The sequence below is a fragment of the Nannospalax galili genome, unplaced genomic scaffold (genome assembly GCF_000622305.1).
Source record: "Nannospalax galili isolate Female #2095 unplaced genomic scaffold, S.galili_v1.0 scaffold1288, whole genome shotgun sequence".
In the NCBI taxonomy this organism is placed as follows: Eukaryota; Metazoa; Chordata; class Mammalia; order Rodentia; family Spalacidae; genus Nannospalax; species Nannospalax galili.
The window spans coordinates 52973-64595 of record NW_008357642.1 but is presented as its reverse complement, the minus strand read 5'-3'; the positions used below and the strand labels follow the sequence as shown (position 1 = coordinate 64595).

Below are 11623 nucleotides of genomic sequence, written 5' to 3'. Positions count from 1 at the left end.
TTTTTGTTAGCCAGGTGTGATGGTACACAGCTTTAGTCCCAGCACTCTGGAGGCAGAGGCAGGGGGATCTCTGTGAGTTCAAGGCCTGGTCTACATAGTGAGTTCCAGGCCAACTGGGGCTACAAGGAGACCCTGTCTCCCTGTCGAGAGAGAGAGAGAGTGTTTTCTTTTTAATTCAGTTTTTGAGATTTTTTTTTTCCCCCTTTTTGAGATAGGGTCTACTTGTAGCCTCAGCTGACCTGGAACTCACTATGTAGACCAGACTGTCCTCGAACTCGCAGAGATCCTCTTGCCTTTGCCTCCCAAGTGCTGGGATCAAAGGTGTTCACCATCATACCCGGGTAAGAGAATTTCATGCATTGTATTTTGATTATATTCACCCCAGCTCCTCCCCCTACCTTCTCCCAGATCCATCCCTGCCTCCCTATACCTCCCCTACTTCATGTCCTCTTTTTCTTTTTCTCTTTTTGGTCTTTTTGACACAGGGTCTCTCTGTAGCTCCATCTGGCCTTGAACTCACTGCTTAGACCACGCTGGCCTCAAACTCAGACATCTGCCTGCCTCTGCCTCCTGAGTACTGGGATTAAAGGTGTGCACCACCACACCTGACTTCTTTCTTTCTTTCTTTTTCTTTTTTCTTTTTAAAGTAAACCATCTGGTCCAATTTGTGCTGCCCATATACTCCTGGGTGTATGGCCATCCATTGGAACAGAATGTACTTATTGGGCCACACCCTTAAAACTGTTTCCTCCCTACCCTTAAAACTGACAACTGTTCTGGCTCCTCGGTTAGAGGTAAGGGTGTGTTAACACTTTCCCCCTCCATTCTAGAATGTTGACTGCCTTGAACTTGTATAGGTCTTGTGCAAAAATTGTTAGTTTTTGAGTACAGCACTCCTATCATGTTTAGAAGACATGTTTGCTCCAATCCTTCCTGACCTCTGGCTCTTAGAGTTCCATCTCTTCCTAAACCTTGTGAGGGCAAATTTCAGTTCTTATTTGCATATCCATAAAGAAATGTTTTGCAGCAGTGCTCTGATATTTGTGACTGCCTGTTCTCAGTTTTGACCATTCCCTTTTTGGTTTGTTTTTGAAGGAGGATCTTACTCTATAGCCCTGATTGTCCTAAAAATCTGCCAGCCTCTGCCTCCCAAGTGCTGGTATTAAAGGTGTGTGCCACCTTACCTAGATGAACATTTCATTTTTACTAGAAGGTACTTAAAGAAGAACAAATTTCAGAAAGTGAATCAGATTGGCCAACTATTATAATCCTATCTAGAGCAACTAAAATATTTTATCTTACTCATTTGATGGTTCTGTGAACATGTAACTACAGTTTCTCATTTCTGTCTTTTTTCCCTTTAGTGTGAGAGATCAAGAATTGCTAGAAATCACTCCTCAAAGATCCAAGGCTGAAGCTGCAGAAAAGGGTAATGGCAAGTCTTCCTGGCTTAATGGCACTGGAGAGAGTGGGTAGATGCAGGGCTATAGTTAGATACCTCTGAAGACCATTTGCAACATTTGTAATCCACAGCCTCTTTTGGCAGAGTTAAAATACCTTCTTTCCAGGCATGGTGGTGTACACTTTTATGCCCCGCTCTCTGGAGGCGGAGGCAGGTAGATCTCTGTGAGATTGAGGCCAGTTTGATCTACATAGCAAGTTCCGAGTCAGCTGGGGTTACAGGAAGGCTGTCTCAAAAAAACAACAAAAAACTCAGAAAACCTTTTTTTGCCTCAGATGTCATAGTCAGTGGTTTAGGCTGATGTGATTATAATGATATCCTGTGTAACTGGGTATTGATAGTTTCCTTTTGTTTTTGAGACAATTCCGCTATCTAACCAGAGTAGTCTTGATTGATCTCATCATTTTCTTGCTTTGGCAGCCCAAGGCTGGGATTACAGGCACACACTACCAGGCCCTGCTCTTATTTGATGTTTTTCATTTTTGCTAACTAGGTTTTTTTTTTGTTTTTTGTTTTTTTGTCTTTTTGAAGCAGGGTCTCCCTGTAGCCCCAGCTGGCCTGGAACTCACTAGGTAGACCAGGCTGGCCTTGAACTCATAGAGATCCGCCTGCCCCTTCCTCCCAAGTGCTGGGACTACAGGCGTGCACCACCACGCCCGGCTTGCCAACTAGTTTTTGTGTATATTTATTCATTTATTCTTGTCTTTTTTTTTTTTATTTATTATTTTTATTGCATGTGTATGCGTGTATTGCCTGCATGTAGGTGAGTGCACCCGTGTCATGCAATGCCCGCAGAGGTTAGTCTCTTAGGCTTCAACTAGCCTTGAACTATCATTATTTCTCCTTCCTTAACCTCCTGAGTGCTGGAGTATAAATGTGAGCTGCCAAACTCATCTGTCAACTGAATTTTGTTTTGTTTACAGGTTTTGTTGTTGTTGTTTTGAGATAGGGTCTCCCTATAAGTCCCTGCTGGGCTGAAAGTCAGCGTGTAGACCAGGCCTGCCTCAATCTCACAGAGATCAGTTTACCTCTGCTTCCCAGCTGCTGAGATTAAAGATGGGTGCTACTACTCCTGGCATCAACTGGTTTTTAAATGCAGAATACATGAGTCTGTGAACAAAACAGAGCTAGATCTGTGTTGATTAAATAATATACTTTTAGTTCACTCTTAGAGATTAGGGGAATATGAAATGTCTAATTATCTTGTTTGGAAATAATCAGATTCAAGATAAATAGGAATCACTTAAAAGAATATGAGCTATATCTTCAGTATACTTGGTAGTTTGTGATGTTAGTTTCTCTTTTAAAAGCTTGTGAATTGATTTCTCACAAGTTGTATTAGGTGTGTATTTTCTCATAATTCCATTCTTACCCACCTTTTTATTTTTTGTATATTTTCAGCTGATTGTGAGTTTTCTGAGGACGTAGCAAATATTGAACATCATCAGTCCAGTAATAGAGATTTGAACACCATTGGGAGTCATTCAGTTGAGAAGCATTCAGAAAAGTATCAGGGTACTTCTACTTCAAACTTGCATGAGGAGCCATGTGGCACAGATATTCATGCCAGCTTATTACAGCATGAGAATGGCAGTTTATTACTCACTGAAGACAGAATGGATGTAGAAATGGCTGAACTCTGTAGTAAAAGCAAACAGTCTGGCTTAGCAGGGAGCCAACAGAGCAGATGGGCTGGAAGTAAGAAAACATGTCATGATAGACAGAGTCACAGCACAGAGAAAAAGGCAGATCTGAATGCTGATCCCCTTGATGAAAGAGAAAAATGGAATAAACAGAAGGCTCCCTCCTCTGAGAGTCTTAGTGACACCCAAGATACTCCTTGTGTAACACTAAATAGCAGCATTCGGAAAGTTAATGAATGGTTTTCCAAAAGTGGTAAAATGTTCACGTCTTATGGTACATCTGACAGGCATGAGGCAAGTGCTGAAGGAGCTGGTACATTTGAGGTTTCAAATGAAGTAGAAGCATGTTCTGGTTCTTCAGAGAAAATAGACTTACTGGCTTCTGATCCTCATAATGCTTCAGTATGCAGAAGTGAAACAGTCTGCTCCAAACCAGTAGAGAGGAATATCAAAGATAAAATATTTGGGAAAACCTATCAGAGAAAGGGAAGCCTTCCTAACTTGAACCATGTGACTGAAATTTTAAGAGCATTTGCTTCAGAACCACAGATCACACAAGAGCATCCCTTCACAAATAAATTAAAGCGTAGAAGGAGAACTGCATCATGCCTTCATCCTGAGGATTTTATCAAGAAAGCAGATTTAACAGTTGTTCAAAAGACTTCTGAAAATATAAATCAGGGAGCTGACCAAATGGAGCAGAATGGTCAAGTGCTAAATATTACCAATGGTGGTCATGAGAACAAAATAAATGATGATAATGTTCAGAAAGAGAAAAATCCTAACCCAGTAGAATCATTGGAAAAAGAGTCTGCTTTCAGAACTAAAGCCGAACCTATAAGCAACAGTATAAGCAGTTTGGAACTAGAATTAAATGTTCACAATTCAAAAGCACCTAAGAAGAATAGGCTCAGGAGGAAGTCTTCTAACAGGCATATTCTTGCTCTTGAGCTAGTCAGTGGGAATCCAAGTCCACCTACTCATACTATACTTCAAATTGATAGTTGTAGTAGCAGTGAAGAAACAAAGGGAAATAATTCCAACCAAATGCCAGTGAGGCATGGGAAAAAGCATCAGCTCCTAGAAGATGCAGAACCTGCAGCTGGCTCCAAGGAGAGTGATGAGCCAGATGAGCGAGTAAGCAGGAGAGGTGCTGGTGATGTCTTCTCAGCACTGAAACTAACAAATACTCCTGGCTTATTAACCAACTGTTCGAGTTCTAATAAACCTCAAGAATTTGTCAGTCCTCACCCTCAGAGAAAAGCAATAGAGAAACTTGAAACAAGCAAAGAGCTCAAAGATCCTATGCTAAGTGAAGAAAGGGGTTGGTCTGAAAGATCTCCAGAGAGTACGAGTACTTCATTGGTCCCTGATACAGATCATGGCTCTCAGAACAGTGTCTCTTTACTGGAACCTAACACTCTCAGGAATGCAAATCAGGGTATGGCTCAGTATATAGCTTGTGAAAAACCCAAGGAACCTATATATGATTCTAAAGATACTGGAAACTGTACAGAGGGCTTCAAGCATCCATTGGGACTTGAACTTAACCACATTCAAGAAACAAGCATAGACACGGAAGAGAGTGAACTGGATACTCAGTACTTACAAAATATATGCCAGGTCTCAAAGCGTCAATCATTTGCTCTAGTTTCAAATCCCAGAAATCCAGAAAAGGAGTCTACAACAGCCTGTGCCCACTCTGTGTTCTTAAGGAAGCTGAGTCCAAAACCGTCTCTTGTACGTGAGCAAAAAGAAAAAAATCAGGGGTGGGAAGAGTCTAAAATCAGTCATATACAGGCATTTAATACCACAGGAGACTTTGCTGTGGTTTGTCAGGACGATACTCCAGGTAATGATGCAAAGTGTACAGGAGTCTCTAGGCTTTGTCCATCATTTCAGTTCAGAGGCAGGGAATGTGAACTCATCTCTGCAGATAAACCTGGAATTTCACAAAATTTGCATCTTAAACAATCACTTTCTTCCATCAGGTCATCTGTAAAAACTGACCATAGAAAAACTTTGTTGGAGGAAAGGTTTGTGGAACATTCATTACCAACTGAAAAGGCAATGGACAATGAGATCAGCATTCAAAGTCCAGTGCATACAATTAGTCAAGATAGCAGAGAAAATCCTTGTAAAGAAGGTAGCTCAGACAGTGTTAATGAAGTAGGTCCCAGTGATGAAGACTTTCAAGAACAGCTAGATAGAAACAGAGGACCCAGGTTAAGCACTGTGCTCAGAAGAAGTCTTATGCAACCTGAAGCCTATAAGCAAAGTTTTCCTATAAGTGATTGTAAACATCCTGAAATAAAAAAGCAAGAAGCCCAGGCTAGTAGTGCAAACATCTCTCCATGTCTATTTTCAGAACAACTAGAGCAAACAATGAGAAGTGGCAGTGTTTCTCAGGTTTGTTCTGAGACACCTGATGACCTGTTTGACGTTGATGAGATAGAGGAAAATACTAGCTTTGGGGAAGGTGACATAATGGAAAGGTCTGCTGTTTTTACCAAGAGTATCCTGAGAAGAGAGGTCAGCAGGAGCCCTGTCCTTTTAACCCATACATCACTGGCTCGAAGTCACCAAAAAAGGTCTAGGAAATTAGAATCCTCATCTAGTGAGGATGAAGATCTTCCCTGCTTCCAACACTTACTTGGCAAAGTAACCAGTACATCTCAAATTACCAAACATAGCCCTGCAGTGACACAGCGTTTGTCAGAGAAAACAGAGAACCAAGAACCGTTGAAGAATAGCATAAATGACTGTAATAGTGAGATGAGCTTGGCAGAGGGATCCCAGGAACATCACCTTAGCGAGGACGGAAAATACTCCGCTAGCATGTTCTCTTCACAGCACAGTGAATTGGAAGATGTGGCTTCAAATACAAACTCCCAAGATCTCTTGTTTAATTCTTCTAAACAAATGAGTCACCCATCTGAGAACCAGGAAGTTGTTCTAAGTGACAAGGAATTGATTTCAGATGATGAAGAAATGGAAAGTAGCCTGGAAAAAGATAATCAAGAGGAGAACGAGATTTCAGATTTAGGTATTGAAACCAGATTACTTGTTTGCCCCAGTCTACTTTATAGGAATGAGCTAAATGTTTATGCTTTTGGGCAAGCACATTTTACAGGTTTCCAAGTACAGTTAAACTTGAAAGATGGTCCTCCTAAAGTTCTTTTCCTTTAAAGTTAAAAGTTCTTCATGGAGCTGGAGAGAGAGCTAAGCAGTTAAGAGTGTCAGGTGACCTTCAACCTCTTGTAAATCCCGTTCCAAGGAACCTGAAGGTACCTGCTTTTATGTGCACAGACAGACACATACACATAAATAAAAATGGCTAGGAATGGCACATCTTCAGTCCCAGCACTTGGGAGGAAGAAACAGGTAGAGCTCTGAGATCAAGACCAGTCTGGGCTATATAGCAAGTTCCAGGCCAGCTGGGCTACAGGGAGACCCTATTTCAAAAACAGTAACAACCAGCCAGGCGTGGTAGCGCACGCCTTTAATCCGAGCACTTGGGAGGCAGAGGCAGGCGGATATCTGTGAGTTCAAGGCCAGCTGGGGCTATAGGGAGACCCTGTCTCAAAAAGCAAAAAAAAAAAAACAGTAACCAAAAAAATCCAGTATACATGTGTGTATGCATATGTAATCTTTCTGCTCTTGCAGAGGACCTGGGTTCAGTTCCCAGCACCCACATACATGGTGGCTAGCAACCTCCTTCACTCCAGTTCCAGGAGATCTAATGCCCTCTTCTGACCTCCATAGGCATTGCACAACATAAGCTTACTTACATGCAGGCAAAGGATACATACACATAAAATCTTTTGAAATAATTCCTTCATGCAGCCAGACTGCTGACTGAATGACTTTTTAATGATGTAGTTGTTAGTGGACTTGACCTAGTTGTTAATGGACTTGCTTCTGGTTTTGTATTTTTTGTGGGGAGGGTTTGTTTGTTTTGTTTTGTTTTTTGTTTTTTGTTTTGAAAAGGTCTCAGTATGCATTCTTGGCTGGCCTAGAACTTGCTTTGTAAACCAGATTGGCCTCGAATTCATAGAGATCTGCCTCCTGAGTGCCAAGATTAAAGATAAACACTACCATGCCTAGCCCAGCTTCTGATTGTTACTGTAGGATTTGTAAGAGGAAATCACAATTTTGCAAAGCAAAAAGTGAAGCAAGTCTCGCAGGAACTTTAAGTTGCAGAGTTTTTACATCTGAGCTTATGTGTTTCTTATCATTTAAGATGAAGCAGCATCTGCATATGAGGGTGAAGCAAACCTTTCTGAAGACTCCTCCCAGAGTGATATTTTGACAAGTCAGGTAAAAATCATGTGAACAAATTTGTGATTTGCTTTGCATTTAGTGGTATGAGTCCTGCATTCTTAAACCTAGTGATATCTTCCTTTGAAGTAATGACATGCTGTATGTGATGCCTTGTTTCTACAAACTGGATTATTTAAAGCACTCTGGTGGACCTCACTACCTTTCATAGCAGGCATACTGTATTGGTTATTTTTCTGTTGCTGTGATAAGATACCTTGACTAGGGCAACTTACAGAAGGAAGAATTTATTTGGGCTTAAGATTCAAGAGGGATAAGAGTCCATCATGGCCAGGAGGTATGGCAACAGGATCAAGGAAATGAGAGCTCACACCTTCAACTGCCAACACAAAACAGAAGGAACTGAAGGTAGGGCGAGGCCATGATCTCTCAAAGCCTACCCTCAGTGACTTCCTCCAGCAAGGTTCCATGATCATCCCAAACAGTGCCACCAAGTGGACCCATATGCGAGGTGTTAAAATAACTGTCTGGGACATTTCTCATTCAAACCACCACACACATGCACACCCACCATCTAGCTCACTGTAGAAAACTAAATACTGAATTTTAAGTGAATAAGCTAGATCTTGAAAACCTACTTACCCCATAGCAAAATTATATGAATACACTATTGTTAACAAGAAGGGGTTATATTTATTCTCAGAACCAAATTGGAAGCTACAGAGCTGTCTTTCTCCTGAGACCGTTGAGCCTTTTCAGGGTGTGGTGGATGTTTCTTTTTTTTTTTTTTCTTTTCTTTTATAATCTAGTTAGTTGTTCATTGGTACTTGCCAGTCATCTTTTTTTCTTGTTTTTTTGGTCTTTTTTGAGATAGGGTCTCTCTGTAGCCCCAGCTGGCCTGGAACTCACTATGTAGACCAGACTGGCCTTGAGCTCACAGAGATCTGCCTGCCTCTGCCTCTCTAGTGCTAGAATTAAAAGCCTGCACTACCACGTCTGGCTTCATCGTTTTTTGTTTTTTTTTTAAAAAAAAGAATGTACACAGTCTTCATTTCCGAACCTAGTAGTTGAGACCAATAATTTGGTTCCTTTTTCAGGGGGAAACAGCTTATTTTTGTCTACAGCATTAGATCATATGAATGCTTCTGTACTCAAGGCAGGACAGTCTCTTGGGAAAAGCATTATCTTTGTCATAGAACCTGGGTCTGTTACGTGATTTTCATTTTATAAAGGTGACACCAAAATTTTCAAAACTCTCATATTTGAAGCCTTAGGCTTTCATGTATTATCTCCTACTAGCTTGACAACTTATAGTTAAATGTGTAGTTCTATCACTGTGTCCTATGTAAAATGCATAGTAATTCTTTAGAAGGATTAAGCCAGTCTGCTTCTCTGTGTGGTATTTGATAGTTCCCACTTTCCTGTACCTCTGCCAATACCAGGTGGTATCCAGTTTTTAAAGTTTTCTAAATCTTGGCATTGCTGTGAGGACAACAAATAGATAGGACTTGGGTTCTACTGGCCAGTCTCTGTTCAGAGTAAATCCCAGACTCAAAGCCTATGAGGGTGAGGAGGAACCATCCATTCTGTACCTGATCTGTCACCTGAATTTTCTTCTGCAGGATTGTCATGGTGACTGAATTGATGAAAAGGCTTAGGAGGCTTTTCTCTATGTTCGGTTTCTCTCATCCTTTCTGGATGTAGATTTGGGGCTGTCACTATGCCTGTCACCTAATTCTGTCCCTTGTGTTTTTAAGTTTTAGGTTCCAGCTTTTTATTCCATCTGCCTTAGCCATACTGTATTATATCTGACATTAAGTCAACTACTTTGCTGCTGTTGTTTTTATCTCTGATCTTATTCCCAGAGATATGCCTATTATTTGTTCAGCATTTATTTTGCAAAATGTTTTTACCAAGTATCTATTCAAAACAGGTAATTTAAATCTAGACTAGCACAGACAAGGGAAGTGATTGAAGTAGGATCTTTCCCCTCTTTTTATATAGGACTGAGAAGTAAGTAGAAGATAGAGAATGCCTAATCTGTATCATTAATACACCTTTTCTTTTTTTGATTTTTTGACACAAGGTCTCACTATGTAACCCGGAATGGCCTGGAACTTACTATGTAGACCAGGCTGGCCTCAAACTCAGATAACCACCTGCATCTGCTTCCTAACTGCTGGGATTAAAGGCATGTACCACCTGCTTTTTGTGTTTTGTTTGTTTGTTTGTTGCTTTTTATTTGTTTGTTTTTTGCTTTTTTGTTTTTTGATAGGATCTCCCTTTAGCCCCAGCTGACCTGGAACTTGCTATATAGACCAGGATGGCCTCAGTCTCCCAAAGGTCACACCTGCCTCTACCTCCCAAGTGCTGGGATTAAAGGCATGTGCCACCCCACCCAGTTAAATTTTTTTCTACTGAATTTTATTTGTTTTGTGTGTATGTGTGCATCTGTGTACATATGCATATGTGTGACATAGTATTCATGTGGAGGTCAGAGGACAACTTTGAGGAGTCAGTTCACCCCTCCTACCATGTAGGTCTGGGGAATCAAACTCAGGTTGTTAGGGTTGGTGGCATACTCTCTTACCCATTGAGCTATCTGGAGGGTATTCCTCCCATCTCCTGGGGAGGTGTAGTTGGTTGGTTGTTTTGAGATGGGGTCCTGGCTGTGTAGTCCTGGCTGTCTTGCAACTCCCTATATAGAGAGGAGTGTCCTTGAACTCTCAGAGATCCACCTGCCAGTGTTAAAGGTATGTGCGTGCCACCATGCCCACCCTCAAGTTTTTTTTTTTTCAACCAAAGACTAATTGACTATATTGATTCATTAATTCATTTTTGTATTACATGTTTGCTGAGAACTTATATTCTTTTAGGCATTGGGAAGACAAAAATGATGAAGGGACCAGGCATGATATTGCACACCTATTGCATAACCTATTGTATAACCCCAGTATTTCCAGCACACGGGAAGCTAAGGCAGGAGAATCTCTAGTTTGGAGCTAGCCTGGGATGTATAACAAAAACACAAACAAGGCAAGCTTCTTCCTCTCAAGGAGATCATGTGTTCCCTTCAGCATATGACAAATTGGCCTCATAAGCCAAGTAATGCTCCTAACAGGTACTCATTGGTAGAGATTTCCAAAAATACCTTTTTTTTTTTTTAATTTTGAGACAGGGCCTGCCTCTGCCTCTTGAGAGATGAGATTAAGAGTGTGTGCCACCACCATGCCTAACCCTCAAAGACTTAAGCTGGATTTGAAAGATAAGAATTTTCCAAGTAGTAAAAGGGTAGATAACTGAGGCAAAGATACAGATGCTTTGAATAACCAGGGAACACAAATTGTCCTGTGTCACTGGAAAACAAGGCGTATGGGGAATAGTGGGAACAGATAACAGATAAGGTCAGGGTGTAAAGGGATTTTTGAATGCTATGTTTAGGAATTTGGACTTTATCCTAAGGGCAGTAATGACTAACAGTTCTTTAGTGTTCCGAAAGTTTTAACTTACTGTCTGAGCAGTATTATTCCACTAAGGTCCTTTTGGAAAATGGAGTCTTGATAAACAGGGCTTCAAGGAACTTTGGCAGTAATGTAGCTGTACTAAAGTTGGCATCAGAGTAGTGTTATAGGAATAATACAGGTAATACTGCTTCTTGAAGAGACATTTCAGAGTTAGAATTAAGCAGACTTGGTTACCTGTCTGGATTGGTTTTTTGTTTTTTGTTTTTTCTCCCTAATCCATTTAAGCAGTTGCCCATAGGGAAAATTTACTCAGTTATAAGTTAATTCCTAAGGGAAAACTTGAAAGTTTCTTAACTCCGTCCTATTTTTTTCTGATTTTCTGGTATATTTAACTGCCTCTTAGAGGTCAGATGGGGTAGCTGTGACAGTGCCAATTCAGCTTCTGAATCATTGGTCAGTTGTCCGTGGATCTCATTCCTGATTTACTGAGACAAGCAAGGCCTTGACTGGGGTTTGATCAGTGATGTAAATGCTCAGGAGTACGATGTGGTGGCAATGGCGTTGCTGTAGACATTGGCAGCAATGCGGTCTCAGTAGCAGTGGAAACTTTTATGAAACTGCAGATGCATTTTCTGGTCATAAAAACCTCCTGAGAACTATAAACTTGGTATAGCAGTAGAAAGAAAATGGCTTAGTTTTAGTAAAGAGCAAAATCAGTTTCGAGGCTCAGAAGATGTAAGGGGTAGAACAGTCTGTTTCTTCCTCCCTCACCC

The 11623-nt window shown here is 40.9% G+C and overlaps 1 protein-coding gene across 7 annotated transcripts in view; it reads left to right on the top strand.

The window, feature by feature from the left end:
- Nucleotides 1-11623, top strand: part of Brca1 (BRCA1 DNA repair associated) — an 87691-nt gene that overhangs the window by 32439 nt on the left and 43629 nt on the right. For 6 of the 7 annotated variants that reach the window (XM_029557419.1, XM_029557417.1, XM_029557418.1 and 3 more), the window contains 3 exons: nt 1365-1429; nt 2864-6151; nt 7349-7425. In XM_029557419.1, coding sequence (XP_029413279.1) covers nt 1365-1429; nt 2864-6151; nt 7349-7425 — 3430 coding nt within the window. The remainder of the gene's footprint in view (nt 1-1364; nt 1430-2863; nt 6152-7348; nt 7426-11623) is intronic. The other variant, XM_029557421.1, reaches the window with a different exon arrangement.